Source organism: Bufo gargarizans, chromosome 3 (assembly GCF_014858855.1).
Source record: "Bufo gargarizans isolate SCDJY-AF-19 chromosome 3, ASM1485885v1, whole genome shotgun sequence".
In the NCBI taxonomy this organism is placed as follows: domain Eukaryota; kingdom Metazoa; phylum Chordata; class Amphibia; order Anura; family Bufonidae; genus Bufo; species Bufo gargarizans.
The window spans coordinates 159621368-159637439 of NC_058082.1; the positions used below are offsets into that span (position 1 = coordinate 159621368).

Below are 16072 nucleotides of genomic sequence, written 5' to 3' on the forward strand. Positions count from 1 at the left end.
ATGCCCCCCTTGCTTGGCTGCTCTCAGAACTGTATATAAATGCATGCTGGGAGTCGTAGTTTCACCACAGCTGGAGTGCCAAGGTTAGCCATCACTGCCCTAGGGATTCCATCCATACAGTATTTGTCTGTGATTTTCATGGATCATTACTAGAATATGATTTGGAAATACATTTTCAGCCTAGCAGCGTCTGTGGAATACGGATGACACACGTAGAGCAAAAAATGGGCACACCGACCACACATGGATCCTTCATGGACATCTTCATGGATGAACCACTGACCATATTGTCAGGGATGTCATCACAGACACAGATGTGTGAAAGAGGCATAGCAGCCAGGGAAACTACAGATGGACACCTACACTAATATGTCAATAAATGTACATGGGACCCAGTAAAACATAATTTAGCATTTTCAAGGGGAAATGACATACATCAAATGACATTGGAGAGAAAAGTCAAAAATAACCCAGAAGACCATTCTCTTACCTCATTAGTATCAATGCCATTGTTTACTGCCCATGTTGTCTGGACATATTCTAACATACGTTGTTTCAGCGGCTTCGGGATCCCATGGATACGGATGTAATCTCGTAAATCCCGTGTACGGCTGTGGTACAGGAATCGCCTCGCATAGAGACGCTGGATGATTGCTGTGACATTTCCAAACACCAGTGCGTGCATCAGGGCTGTTTAAAAAGAAGTGAACAGAAAACATTGTCATAGGGCAACCATCTAGTCATGAGTGAAGTAATGAAAATGGATCGAAATATTAACAGGTATTAAATGCATCACATCAATTTTGCACAATAAACCTCCCCATGAATTTAGTAGGTTATTCCTCAAGAATTCTATAAAGACAAGGTTGCTATGTTAGTTAACTTCTAGTCAAATTGACCTTGTTGTTTGCGTAAGCTTCATAGAGAAATTAGATTCTGAGCCAGGTGAGAGTGCTATGGAATATGTAATGCCCAATTTGCACCATGCCATTGGGGCAAATTTAGCATACATTCTGGGTAATCTCCTGCTATATATGCTGACATGTCTATACACCTTTAAAGCTTTTTGACATACTGTATGTTTGGCTGGGGTTTGTCAGGACTACATTGTCAACTGTATTGAAAAGCACAGTCAACTACACGTTTCAATACAACCCCCCCCCCCCCCAAGCAAACCCCCCCCCCCCCAAGCAATATACATTTTTATGGCATCTAATGGCAGATAAATGCTAATGTATAGGCCTACAGCTGCATATGTCTGAGACAGTTGCAAACTATTCTGCTAAATGCTATATGCCTTAGTGTGATATAAATCCTGTGTAATGAATACATGATGGTAAAATGTTTACTAGGCCTTGATCTACAGAAAAAAGACTAATAGGGTTACTAAGGTTACTACATCTACTGTCAAAACTTACAAATAAGTTTTGACAGTAGATGTAGAACCACTTTGTTAACCAATGGATTTGGCTTGGGGTTAATTCTAATGGTGTTATTCCCTGGTATTCACCCCATACAGGGACCTGGACTCCAACAGGCTCCTTCCTCCTGGAGTAGTCTCCTTGTGGTTAACAGTGGACCTGTGGGGGTCAGAGACACTGGTGCAGGGCACTGAGGGGTTGGGTAGGATACGTAGTCAAGGACAGGCCAAGGTCAGGGTTGGCAGAGAGCATGCAATACGGGAAACGTCAAAGGTGCCTGAAGGGCCTCAGGGTTGCCAGCTATTGACTGGTGAAGATTAAGGTGCGCGCTGGACCTGTAAGAGCCAGATGAAGCACATTCACCCTATGAGCAGAGGAGGAGAGGCTTTGCTGGCAAGCAGGCCGCAACCTACACGAAGGGATAGAGCAGGACAGTGTCTTGGCCCGCCAGGAAGATGGGAACTGGAGGCGGTTCCAGACCACTAGGTAAGTAAAGCAGAACAGCAGCAGCTCACAGCCACCCTTGTAACAAAAAAGTGTTACTTCAATAGTCAAGAAATGTTATAGATAGTCTCAATAGCACCGTCACACTTTCACTAAGGAACGTGCCTTATGTACCCAGGGACAGCCAGCCATAGGCTGGGGGAGAATTTGGACATGCGTGCCAGAGAGCAAGCAAGCGCATGTGCCCTAGAGGACAGGTTTGGAAGGGGAATACAGGGGAGAGGGACATCAGCGGGCACATGGAGCATCGGCGGACAGACCCACTGCAGGTGACAAAAGAGAATGTGCAGGTCTGGACCACCACTAAAGCATGATGCAGGGCCTGGTAAAAACACACTGCACCGATTCCTGCACAGGAGAGTGGGGCGGTGGCGGTCATGGGCTGCCATTGTAACAGTCCTTCTGATATGTAAAACCAATTTTACAATATTACTAAAAGGTAGAACTATACTATATGAACAAAAGTATGTGAACGACCCTCCTAATTGTTGAGTTCAGATGTTTCAGCCACACTTATTGCAAACAGATGTATACAATCAAGTGAATAGTCATGTAATCCCCGTAGACAAACATTGGTTTCCTACTCTTACTGAACATCTCAGCTTCTATCACAGGACAGTCAGTTCATGAAATTTCTGATCAGCTAGATCTTCCCTAATCTACTGAAAGTGCTATTATTGTGAAGTAAAGGCATCTAGAGGTCACAATAGCTCAGCCTCAAAGTGTTAGACCAGGAAAAAGCAGAGTGAGGATGCTAAGTGCTGAAGTGCGTGGAGCACAAAAATCGGTTATCCTTTGTTGCATTTCTCATTACAGGAGCTTCACAATGGTCAAGCAGCTGCACACAAGCCCAAGATCACTATGCACAATGTAAAGTTTCAGCTACAGCGAGGAAAAGCACAGTGCCACTCAGTGTCGGACTGGCATGCCTAGGGCCCACCAGTAAAATTCATTTTGGGGGCCCAGTGTAAAGCTACATGCATATACTAGCTTCCCACACTACCCAGTTTTTTATATAGCCATAGACAATGTACTTTATAGCATCTCAGCCAACCTATCTATATGTCAGTCTACTGTGCCATGTGCCACTTGAGCAGGGGGTAGGGGATTAGGGGCCCACCTTGCTCAGGGGTCATCCGGGGATTCACCTGTTCCCCTGTGCACCAGTCCGAGCCTGGTGCCACTGGACTCTGGATCAATGGAAACATGCTCTCTGACATGCTCTATCTGACAGTCTGACAGTAGAATCCATGTTTGGCTGATGTCTAGATATTACTACAAAATGCATAGTGCTTGCTGTAAAATTTGGTAAAAAAGTGATATTGGTACGAAGCTATTTTTTTCAAGGTTTTGGCTAGGTCCCTAATTTCCAGTTATGGTATTTTAAATAATTGTATTGTCATTGTAGAATTTTTGCACAATGACATTTTATCTGCAATGCTCCAAATCTTAAAATTCCCTCTCCTCTAGATGGACTGACTGAGCGGCCAATTTCTTGGGAAGAAAGCGTCCATGCAGTGATCTCCTTCACTGTATAAGGGCGAGGGATCACTATTGTGGGAAAGCAAAGGAATTATTTTGTCTAGATACATGAGGAGACTACATACAGTTTAAACCAGATATTGCAGACTAAGAATGTGTGATTACAAATAGTATATAATTCAGAAATCTACAGAAACAGTGTCTAAGGGAGATGAAAAACAATATTTGAAGTATGATTAACCCTTATTATTCCTCCCATATCAGTATGCTCACAATTTTGTGTTTGCGGGAGGCACTTTCTTGTTTCAGTATGACTCTGCCCCGGTGACATACTTTGACCAGTTTGGTATGGAGGAACCCGAATGATCTGAACATAGACCTGACCTTACCCCATCAAACATCCTTGCCATTATGTTTGGCCTCTCTCCCAGGCTACAAGCTACAGAAAGTGGACTGAAATAGAAAAAAAAATATGGATGGCTCAGGTCCACCTGAACATGCTTTTGTGGCACCACTCTCCTATCTCCTCTAATTGCCCGCTCCTTGACCCAATGGGATTTATGAAACATATCTGGGATACTTGTCACAGACGATTTGATCTGGCCCCTTCGCACTCCTCTATGATTTCTTTTCTATACAATCCAGGCATCCCCTTTAGTCTTACATCCTCCATGGTCCAGGCCTGGTCATCTGTGGCAGACATTGTAGATGTCTCTATGCTGTCAAAATTGTAGACCAATTAAGTTCTCAGTTTAATCTCCCTGTGAACAAATGGTTTCACTGTTATCAAGTGTGCCATTATATTTCCTTTCTTTTTGAGTCCCCCCAGGTGTCTCTCCCTTCCCAGTTTGAGCGCCTGTATCAGGCAGGTACATCAGGGAAGGGGCTGATTTCTTCAATTTACTGGATTTTGGCCTCTTCTGTAGAATGAGGGGTCCCTTATCATAAGAACATGGCCAAATGGGAAGAAGTTCTGAGGCTCCTATGCCTCTCAGAGCTTAGCAAATCATTTGGAATAGGGCCGCTCAATCATCTAGCTGTACCACGTATCGGGAAACTCAATATAAGATGCTCATGCACTGGTATCATACTCCTGCTCTTTTATATTCACTTAACCCATCCATTCCATCTATGTGCCTGCACTGTTTTGAGGCCCTGGGTACCTTGTATCACCTTTTCTGGATGTGCCCCTGTGTTGTCCCATTGTGGAGGGACACACAGGCCAATGCCCAATCCCTTTCCTTACGATGATACCTTTAAACCCTAAGGAATACCTACTGAATCTACCTCAGAGGGGCCTTGGGAGGCATTCCTCCAGGCTGTTCCTATATCTGTGTACAGCTGCTAAGTCCCTTGTTGCCAAGTCTTGGAAGAGCACCTTTCTTCCTTCTAAGTCAATGCTTCTTTCTAGTATAAGAGGGTGAAACATCCACCATTGCTTAAATACGGTTTCTAATTCTGTTGATGTGAATTTTTTACTTGTTAGTTGTCATTGTGCAGTTTTAACCGCTAGAGGCCGCTGTTTCTCCACACAGTTAAGTGATTGAATATACATAAGAGGTGGAGCTGAGGACTCATGCTGCTGCTGAGAAGAAGCAGGAAATGTGAGCTGAGCAGACATGTTTGGACAAAGACTAGGAGACAGCATCGAGTGCCATCCTCGGGTCAGTGGGACTTGGAGTGGCCAGAGTCACTGTTGGAAGTGACTGATGACTGTCAGCGAACCAGATGTCGTGCAGGAGAGAGAGGATTGGTTCCCGGAAGGCTGGAAGAGCCATGGAACGTGGCTACAGACTCTGCAAGGCCTAATGGTGGATGGAAGGACTTTTAATTTGGTTTAAGTCTTCATTGGATAAAGACCATACCCGGGTCGTCGGTAAGCCAGATCGTGCACGCACCGCAGTAAATTGTGGGAGCCTAGACATACGAGTGACTGTGATTCATGCCTGCATTTAGTCAGATAGATAGGGATTCTGTGTGCAGCAGGTTGCAAGGATCATGTCAAAAGGATTGTGCTACAAGGACTGTGTTACAAAGCTACTCCAGCGTCTAGGCTGGGAGTATTAAGGACATGTGCAGCAGTGTCGTTTAAGAACAAGGGAAGGTAAAATTATAGTATATACCTGTAAGATTGTGAGCTCTTGTGTTGCACCGCGGGTCGCCTGTATCTTGCATCCCATACAATTATTCCCGTTCTCTAGTGTAATAATAGGTAAAGCGAGGCAGTGATAGTTGTGCTCGCAATAGGTAAAGCATTGCAAGTGGTGTCTGTCGACCATATTGGGGTGCAGCACAGGGGTCTCAGCTTCCAAGACGAGCGTATGTAACTTCAGGACATTTTCACTACATTTGAGATTGTGTTTAATTCTACTGTACAGTAAAGTTTGTTTTTGCACAAATGCTGGTGTCGGTGTCTCTTTTCTCGTCTGTGACTTCGCTGTATCCTGGGGGTCCCTCCCTGGTTCACGGTCTTACACTAGAATGTGGGATATCTGCTCCCTGGAGTCACTCACTGCCTCTCTTCATAACTCGGTAAATCGGTTTTAAACCACTTGGGCTGCATGGGACTCCTATTGCATCACAGCGGAGTCCTCTAGTGGACCTTCTGTGCCCCTCTGCTCCCCTCTCTTCCTCTGTGCTTGTGTCCTTGTCTTGGTTGTTTGTGTCTATGTCCTCATGCTGAGTACTACGGGCCTTTGCGCCGCTCCCAAACTGATGCCTGCAATTAGCCTATCTTGGACCATGGGATTTTTTTTTTGTTAGACCCATGTCCTGCCATTCACACCCACATATCATCCGTGTGCTTTTATGACTAAACTTTTTATGCTCTGCCAGCAGGGCTGGATGAGGGCAATTGATGTTTTCTATGTTTATACCTTATTTTTGTACTCTTTAGTACTTCAAATTAATTAAAATTTATAGTTAAAAAAAATAAATCCTTGGAATTAGTTTGAACATAGATTTTAAGCCAAACCTCGTCTAACATCAGTGTCTGACCTGACAAATGCTATATTTGCTGAAAGGACACAATTTCACACAGATACTCTGCAAAAGCTGAAGAACAAGTGGAGCCTGTTATAGTCACAACGGGGCCCAACTCTATATTAATGGCCATGGTTTTAGAATATGATGTCCAACAAGTTTATATAATTGTATAATTGTCAGATGTTCACTCTTTAGATGTTAATGACCAACACATGCCACAGATTAATTAGTTAACTCTGCAATGTACTATTATATTTGAAATTATTACATATTAAATTACTAGCACCATTTCTTTTTTTGCAGATGACACTAAGCCATGTAGTACTGTGCAGTCTATGGAAGATGTCCACAAACTACAAGCTGACTTGAACACTGAGTGATTGGGCATCAACTTGGCAAATTAGGTTCAATGTGGATAAATGTAAAGTTATGCATCTGGGTAGTAATAATATCTGGGCATCACATGTCCTAGGGGATGTAACACTGGGAGAGTCACTTATAGAGAAGGATTTGGGTGTCCTTGTAGACAGGGGCGTAGATAAAAGCTCATGGGCCCTGGTGCAAGAGTTCAACTTGGGCCCCCGTCCCTCAGTGCTTGTTGGCAAGGGGCAGGGGAGCACATATCCTTCCTGCTGCCTGAGGCAAACATTGAAAGGGCACCCCCTCATGCCAAATTCTTAACCTAACCCCTTCCCTCCTGCCAGAGGTGTAAATTGACCAGTATGCACTTTCTATAATGCCAGTGTCTTATGTGTCACAAGTGTCTTTGGGTCCCCTCAGGCTCCTGGGCCCGGTAGCGACTGCTACTTCTGCACCCCCTATAGCTACACCCCTGCTTGTAGATAATATATTAAATAATAGCATACAATGTCAATCAGCTCCTTCTAAGGCCACCAGGATATTGTCATGCATTAAACGAGGCATGGACTCGCGGGGCAGGGATGTAATATTACCACTTTACAAAGCATTAGTGTGGCCTTATCTGGAATATCCAGTTCAGTTCTGGGCACCAGTCCATAGAAAGGACGCTCATTAGCTGGAAAAAGTACAGAGGAGAGCGACTAAACTGATAAGGGGCATGGAGGGTCTTAGTTATGAAGAAAAATTTAAAGAATTAAATATATTTAGTTTTGAGCAGAGGATTCTAAGGGGGGGGGGGGGGGGGACATGATTAACCTATACAAATATATAAATGGGACATACAAAAAATATGGTAAAAAACTGTTCCATGTAAAATCCCCTCAAAAGACAAGGGGCACTGCCTTTGACTGGAGAAGAAAAAGTTCAGTTTCCAGAAGTGTCAAAGCTTCTTTACTGTAAAAACTGTGAATCTGTGGAATAGACACCTCCGGACGTGGTCACAGCAGGAACAGTGGACAGTTTTAAAAAGGGTTTAGACAAATTCTTAAAAGTAAATTACATTAATGCTTATGAAAATGTGTAGAAATCTAGTCTCACTTCCTCACGTGCAGAGTCTCACTTCCTTTTGGGATTCGTGTCCCCACCTATCCCTTGGCTGAACTTGATGGACTTATGTCTTTTTTCAACAGTATTAACTGTTTAACTATGTAAACTATATACCTTGTTCTGTTCTTTGTAGACTATGGGGGAGATTTATTAAAATGCCGGTCTTAATAAGCCCCTGCATTGGCGGTGGATCGCTGAAGTTATGAAGAGGCGCACACCTTTACATAACTTTGGCAGATCCTCCGCCAGTTCTAAATGTAAGACAGCTTCCTAGTTGTCTTACATTTAGACCATTTTCTACGCCTAAACCAGGAGTAGAAAATGAATGAGATGGGCCTGCCGGCCCGTCCCCTCCCAGTCCTAATTTTTTAGACCAGGTGTGAGCAAGGAGAAATATTTCAGTATAATAAATGACCCCCTATGTTTTAAATATCTCCATTGCACTCCAGTCACTGATGTATAATAGCTCCAGCTAAGAAGCTGCTGGTTATATAAGTGTTTGAGATATTGATAACTTGTCTGAGTCCTTTATCTTCAAGGAAGCTATTAATATACAAATTGGGACACAATCCACCAGGCAGCACATGCAGACACTTACACCCACACACACGTATGAACACGCTGTCTCCATAGCAATGTCCTACGCTTGGCCCACACATAGACAGCTGCCCAGTTCTGAAAACTCCAAATTAACAAGGATTTAGTAATGGAAGAAACATAGCAATAATGACAAGCAGCATGAAGAAAGCAGTAAACTGATGAGCTCTCTAACACTGACCTGCATTGTATGGCTAAAATGTCATGATCTGAACATTGTAGCTACAAAGAATATTCTGTTTCTGATAAACAGTGGAAACAACAGATGTGGGTTTGTAGTGCATCAGTAATAAAACCATCCACTTACATATGGTGAAAAGTGACTTGTAATTGAAAAGTGTACGGCGACAGGGAAACCATGGAAATATAGTTACTTTGGCAAGAGGAAGCTTCACAACCCTCCGTCAACAGTAATCTCAGGCTGAACAAGTACGATGCATATGTTGTGTTAGTATAGACATACATACAATCACAATATTTATCCACAGATTTACCATGACCCCCTACACCATTCATCTGTTTCCTCTTATGTGTCCATATAAGAAGCTCTAAAGGGAAGCCGTTTAGTACAGGACCCCTCTATTCATTGCGGTGCCATGATCTGCTTCTATGGTAGGTATGTAAATCACTGGTTTTTCAGGATATAATATCACAGGGCACAAAAAGCAGTAGCAGATTACTAGCTCAAAACAGATTGATTTTGGTGGCAGATTTCTAATCTGGTTGCAGATTTGGAGGAATATTACAATTGTTTTAGAAGAGACTTTGGTTGAGGATTTGGAGGAGTGTTTAGAAGATTTAAGAGGTTTTAGAAGGTTTTCTTATCCAGCCCTTGGTTGGGATATAATTTAGAAGTATTTTTTGGGCCGGAAACGCAGCTAAAAACTTTTGTAAAACAGCTTCTACAACTCCTAGTGTTTTTTTCTGCTTCTCCATTGACTTCAATACCAAATCCACTAACAATCCACTTCTAAGAAGTAACATGCCACATCAGAAGCCGATCTCAATTTAGCGGCGTATTAAAATGCCACCCCTCGAAGTTCAGGAGAGCAAACTCATCCACGCTCTATTCACCGCTATAGGAGTTCTGAAAATAGCTGAGCACTTGCTCTATTTCCAGGAGGGATAGGTGTCATCTACTATCCTCAAATGTACAGTACACTATTTGGCTGATAAATGGGATTGATTTGACTGGTGAGTGCCATAGTATCTTTTATTTTTGCAATTTTGTTGACTTGCCTTTTTTTCCACTGAGCACCACTAATTTTTCTTCACCTGACTAGCTGGCATATCCTGGAGGCTGATCATTGTGTAGTGTTGACCGCCATAATCTCTTTTGTGAAATGGCTATTTCCAGCAGTCACATAGCAGTGAATGGAGAGGAGAACGTACATACGCAGTGCGCTTTCTATTCACCACTATGGGACTTCTGAAAATAGCCAAGCGCGCTCGCTCGACTGCTTTTGGAACTCCAATAGCAGTAAATGGAGAGCATACAGTGCATGTGTAGTGCACTCTCTATCACTTTGGGGGCCCCGTTCTGGAGATAGGAGCAGTTCTCAGAGGTGGGACCCACACCTATCTGGCTTTTTTTTCTTTTTTTTCTACATTTGCACAATAAGAACCGGGCTAAAAAGTCATTTTTGGGGCTCCCCTTTTGAGAGTCATAATATTTTTTTTTTATTTCAATGTATCCACATGTTGGCTTGTGTTTTTGCAGTAGAGCTGTAGTTTTTAGTGAAATCATTTGGAGTACATATAATTTATGGACTAATTTATATAATAAATAATACTTAATAAGTTATATTTATTTCTTAAGATTTTTTCAATTCAATCTTTCAACTATATATGTCAAGGATGTTCCCGCGACAGGTGGCAGGAGATCGGTGAGACTGGCAACACATGGTTTGATCTGACATGTTTTCTGTTTGGATCAAATGACGTCTGTGCTGTTTCTGGTGCTTGCCACACCTTCTTTCCCCAGGTGGGGCTATTATGGTCATTTAACTTTCTTTATTTTTATTGTTGTTTCTCCCACTATACTATATGGTTTATAGCTTCGGTTTGAGTTGTGGATAGCTGGTGTGTGGATCTCGGCTGAGTTCCTGGTGCTGCCATAGCTACTTGAAGCAAAGTGTTTTCTTTCCCTTTTATATTTTGTTTGGGTTATTCTGTGTTGCATTTCCCTGTCATTTGTATTAAGGCCTGAGGGAGACTCCTGTTGAACAGGTTGTCCCAGTCCTGACATTAGTACCAGGGTCCTATAGGGTGAGTTAGGACACTAGGTATTCCTGTGTATGAACTCACCTACCTCTGGGGTATGTTCATACTGGTAGTTAGTCAGGACTTTGATTAGGGTTTTACTAGGAGGTGTCCATCTCTTTTCCCTGGTTTCCAGGCCTTATTCCCTCACCCTTTCCCTCCTATGTTCGGTGTGGTGTTTCCCTCCCACACCCAAACGTGACATATATATATATATATATATATATATATATACACATACAGTCAGGTCCAAAAATATTGGGACATCAACACAATTCTAATATTTTTGGCTCTATACACCACCACAATGGATTTGAACTGAAACGAACAAGATGTGCTTTAACTGCAGACTGTCAGCTTTAATTTAAGGGGATTTACATCCAAATCAGGTGAACGGTGTAGGAATTACAACAGTTTGCATATGTGCCTCCCACTGTCACGCTTGACAGGATACAAGATACAACAGAAATCCACAAACAAGTGTCTAGGCCAGAAACTGGGGATAAAGGTCACCTCCTTACAAATCCCTACCAGCTCTCCCTAGACTTCTGTGCCCACGTTCAGACCCTAGAGGTGGGAATAAACGTGCCCCCGTGCCTAAGGCTGAAGATTCCCTAAAATCCCTAAGATGGTGACAGGGGGAAAGAGACAGCTTGCTTCCTCAGACCTGGAGGAGGCAGGCGTCTCTCTAACAGCCTAGACAGAACACACTCAAGAAAACAAAACCAACTTATCTTGTCACAGAGCAGATACAGCAAATCCTTCTTTCCTTCCTTCCACTGAGCAAGATAGAAGCTATGACCCGCACAGGACACTGGGAAGGGGCATAATTTAAACTCATACAAACGACCCCACCCAGTGCACCTGAAGGAAGGCGGATACAGCTCAACTCCAAAACAAAAAACTACACACGTGCTGCTAACCTGGCAGACCTCCGCACATAACCTGAGCAGGGCATGACAGTACCCCCCCTTCTACGGGTGACCTCCGGACACCCCGGCCCAACTTTATCCGGGTGGGATCTGTGAAAAGCCCTCACCAGTCGGCTGGCACCAACATCCACAGCCGGAACCCACATCCTCACCTCAGGGCCGTATCCCCTTCAGTGTACCGGGTACTGAAGGGAACCCTGAAGAACCTGTGAGTCGAGAACCCTAAAGATCTCGAACTCTAAATTTCCATCAACCAGAACAGGGGGAGGAGGCAATGGCGATGGTTCCACCGGTTTCACATATTACTTAAGTAAAGACCTGTGGAACACATCGTGGATCCTCCAGATCTGCGGAAGATCCAGACGAAACGCTACTGGATTTATCACCGCAGATATTTTGTAAGGGCCAATAAATCTTGGACCCAGTTTCCAAGATGGTACTTTCAGTTTAATATTTTTAGTAGATAACCACACCAGATCACCCACACACAGGTCCGGACCAGTCCAGTCATACGTCTCCTGTCAGCCATTCGCTTGTACCTCTCACCCATCCTCTCCAAATTCACTTGAATCTTCTGCCAGATAGAGGACAAGGCAGAAGAAAATCTCTCCTCCTCTGGCATCCCAGAGGAACTAGTCTCAGAAAAGGTACCAAACTGAGGATGAAAACTGTATGTGCCAAAAAATGGCGACTTACCTGTGGACTCCTGCCTACGGTTATTCAAAGCAAACTCTGATAGCGATAAGAATGAGGACCAGTCCTCCTGGTTTTCAGCCACAAAACGAAAGTTGGATACCAAGACGAGAGCAGAACGCTCTCCAAAATCTGGAAACAAACTGCGTGCCCCTATCAGAAACCACATCCGAGGGAATGCCATGTAATTTCACAATGTTATCCACAAAAACCTAAGCAAGAGTCTTAGCATTGGGCAGACTAGCTAACGATACAAAGTGAGACAAACTGTCAACAACCACCAAAATCACAGTTTTACCAGAGGAACTCGGCAGATTAGTAATAAAGTCCATAGACAAGTGCGTCCAAGGATGAGATGGAATAGACAATGGAAGAAGTGAACCAGAAGGTCGAGTGTGAGCAACCTTTGCCCGTGCACAGGTCTCACAAGCTGTTACGTAATCCTCAACACTCTTACGTAACCCGGGCCACCAGAACCTCCGGGAAATCAGATCAAAGGTGGACTTGCCACCAGGATGTCCCGCAAGGACAGTATCGTGATGTTCCTTGAATACCTTGTATCACAATCCAGCAGGAACAAACAACCTACCTGGGGGACAAGAATCCAGAGCCTCCTCCTGGGCTCCCAATACCTCCATCTCCAACTCGGGGTACAGAGCAGAAACAACCATCCCATCAGCCAAAATCGGAGCAGGATCCTCTGAATCACCTCCCCCAGGAAAAACTACGAGACAATGCATCCGCCTTGATGTTTTTAACCCCCGGGCGAAAAGTAACCACAAAGTTGAACCTAGTAAAGAACAGTGATCATCTAGCCTGTCTGGGATTCAGACGCTTGGCAGTTTGCAGGTAAGCCAAGTTCCTATGATCAGTATATACCGTAACGGGGTGAGACGCCCCCTCCAACCAGTGACGCCATTCTTCAAAGGCCAATTTGATGGCCAGCAATTCCCTATCTCCTACATCATAATTCCTCTCAGCGACCGAGAGCTTCTTGGAAAAAAAAGCACACGGACGCCACTTGCCAGGAGATGAACCCTGCGACAACACTGCTCCAACCCCAACCTCTGATGCATCCACCTCCACCACGAATGGCTGAAACACATCGGGCTGCATCAGAATGGGAGCAGACGCAAAACATTCCTTAATATCCGAAAAGGCCTGCAATGCCTCATCCGACCAGACAGAGAAGTCGACGCCTTTCTTAGTCATATCGGTCATTGGTCTTACAATGGTAGAGTAGTTCAAGATAAATTTGCTATAATAATTAGTAAACCCCAAAAACCGCATCAAAGCTTTCTGATTCTCTGGTCGGTCCCATTCCAGAACCGCCTGAACCTTTTTGGGGTCCATACGAAAACCAGAGTCAGAAAGCAGGTAACCCAAAAACGGAAGCTCCTGAACAGTAAACACACATTTCTTCAATTTAGCATACCATTTATTCTCCCGAAGGATCGACAAAACCGGTCTCACGTGATCCTAATGAGTCTTCAGATCAGGAGAGTAAATTAGAATGTCATCCAAGTAAATTACAACAAACCTTCCCACAAAATGATGGTAAATGTCATTGACAAATCGCTGAAACACTGCTGGCGTGTTAGTTAACCCAAAAGGCATAACCAGATTCTCAAAATGACCCTCGTGTGTGTTGAAGGCTGTTTTCCACTCATTCCCCTCCTTAAATTCTGATCAGATTGTAGGCCCCTCTTAAAGGGAACCTGTCACCTGGATTTTGGGTATAGAGCTGAGGACATGGGCTGCTAGATCGCCGCTAGCACATCCGCAATACCCAGTCCCCATAGTTCTGTGTGCTTTTATGGTGTGAAAAAAACGATTTGATACATATGCAAATTAACCTGAGATGAGTCAGAGCTTGAAAATATGACTCTTCTCTGGTCACACAAGTAAGATATGACTCTTTTATGTTAATTTGCATATGTATTAAATCGTTTTTTTTACACAATAAAAGCACACAGAACTATGGGGACTGAATATTGCAGATGTGCTAGCTGCCATCTAGCAACCCATGTCCTCAGCTCTATACACAAAATCCCGGTGACAGGTTCCCTTTTAAAATCTAACTTGGAGAACACCTTGGCTCCAACAACTTGATCAAAAAGGTCAGAGATCAAGGGAAGGGTATACGGATCACGGACCGTAATGCGGTTCAATTCCCGGAAATCCAAACATGGTCTAAACGATCCATCCTTTTTCTTAACAAAGAATAACCCAACTGCGACCGGAGATTTAGATGGCCTAATATGACCCTTTGCCAAACTCTCGGCAATATACTTCCGCATGACCTCTTTCGGGTTGAGAAAGATTGTATAGCCGAGACTTTGGCAACTTAGCCCCTGGGATGAGATTAACCGGGCAATCATATTCACGATGAGGAGGCAATTCCTGAGCCCCACCTTCCGAAAATACATCCGCAAAATCTGAGAGATACTGGGGTAAAACTATAGTAGACACCCCAGAGATAGAGGTACTAAGACAATTGTCCGAACAAAATTCACTCCAACCAATGATCTGCCTTGCCTGCCAATCTATAGTAGGGTTATGTTTTATCAACCACGGTAACCCTAAGACCATAGGAGCGGGCAAGTCCTTCATGACAAAACAAGAGATGTTCTCAACATGTGAATCACCCAACCTTAACTGAATACCATGAGCAATATGAGTGAGACACCTTTGAGAAAGAGGGGAAGAATCGATTGCAAACACCGGAATCTCTCTTTCTAAGGTGCAAGTACTTAGGCCCAGATTTTGAAGAAAAAGATAATCAATAAAGTTTACCCCAGCACCACAATCAAGGAATACTTCAAAATAAATTTTTTTGGAGTCTAGCGTCACCATAGCTGGAAGGAGAAAACGAGTATTGCAGGGAGATTGCATACTTGCTTGCTCCAGCAGCCCATTCACACTACCAAGAGTCAAGGATGTTTTTTTTTCTCTTTATGTAAACCTCTTTGTGGTTCTTTATCATCAACACGCGATTTAACAAAAGGACAAGCATAAACAAAATGACCACTTTCTCCACAGTAATAACATAGCTTATGCAACCTCCTAAAGTTCCTATTACCAGAACGGAACAACACCTGACCCAGCTGCATGGGTTCCTCCCCTACCCCAGAATTACATGTCATAATACTCTGGGGAACTAGTGGGATGAAACCACTCACAGAAGGGATCCCTCGCGTGGAGGGTACCTTACACCTCTCTCTATTGCATCTATCTAACCGTACTGCCAAAGACATAGCATTCTCTAATGTATCTGGATACTCATGAAAAGCGAGGGCATCTTTCAATCTCTCAGACAACCCCTGACAAAACTGACTATGAAGCTTTAAAAAATTCATCCACCGAATGGAGGGCCAGAGAACCGGTCGGCAGAGAAAAGGCCCAGGACTGCGCGTCCCCTTTAAGCTGGGAAATGATTATCCCTACTCTCTGACTCTCATCACCAGATGAAGACGGCCGCAGTTGAAAATACAAGTTGCATGACTCTCTAAAGCGGATAAAATCATCCACACCCCCAGAAAACCGATCAGGGAGAGCAACCTTAGGTTCAAGGCTGGACTGACTCCCACCAGCGGAGCCATGAAGCAGAAAATTCTGACAAAGTGAAATTGCATTGCAGAGGTCAGCTACCTCCCAAGTTAACTCCTGCATGCGATCAACCAACAAATCAATTGACTCCATCTCAAAGCTGCTGAGAAATGGCAGTCT

The 16072-nt window shown here is 43.8% G+C and overlaps 1 protein-coding gene across 1 annotated transcript in view; it reads right to left on the reverse strand.

The window, feature by feature from the left end:
• KCNH3 (potassium voltage-gated channel subfamily H member 3) overlaps nt 1–16072 on the reverse strand; it is a 142851-nt gene that overhangs the window by 24269 nt on the left and 102510 nt on the right. Inside the window, exon 10 of the mRNA XM_044285955.1 lies at nt 491–690. Coding sequence (XP_044141890.1) covers nt 491–690 — 200 coding nt within the window. The remainder of the gene's footprint in view (nt 1–490; nt 691–16072) is intronic.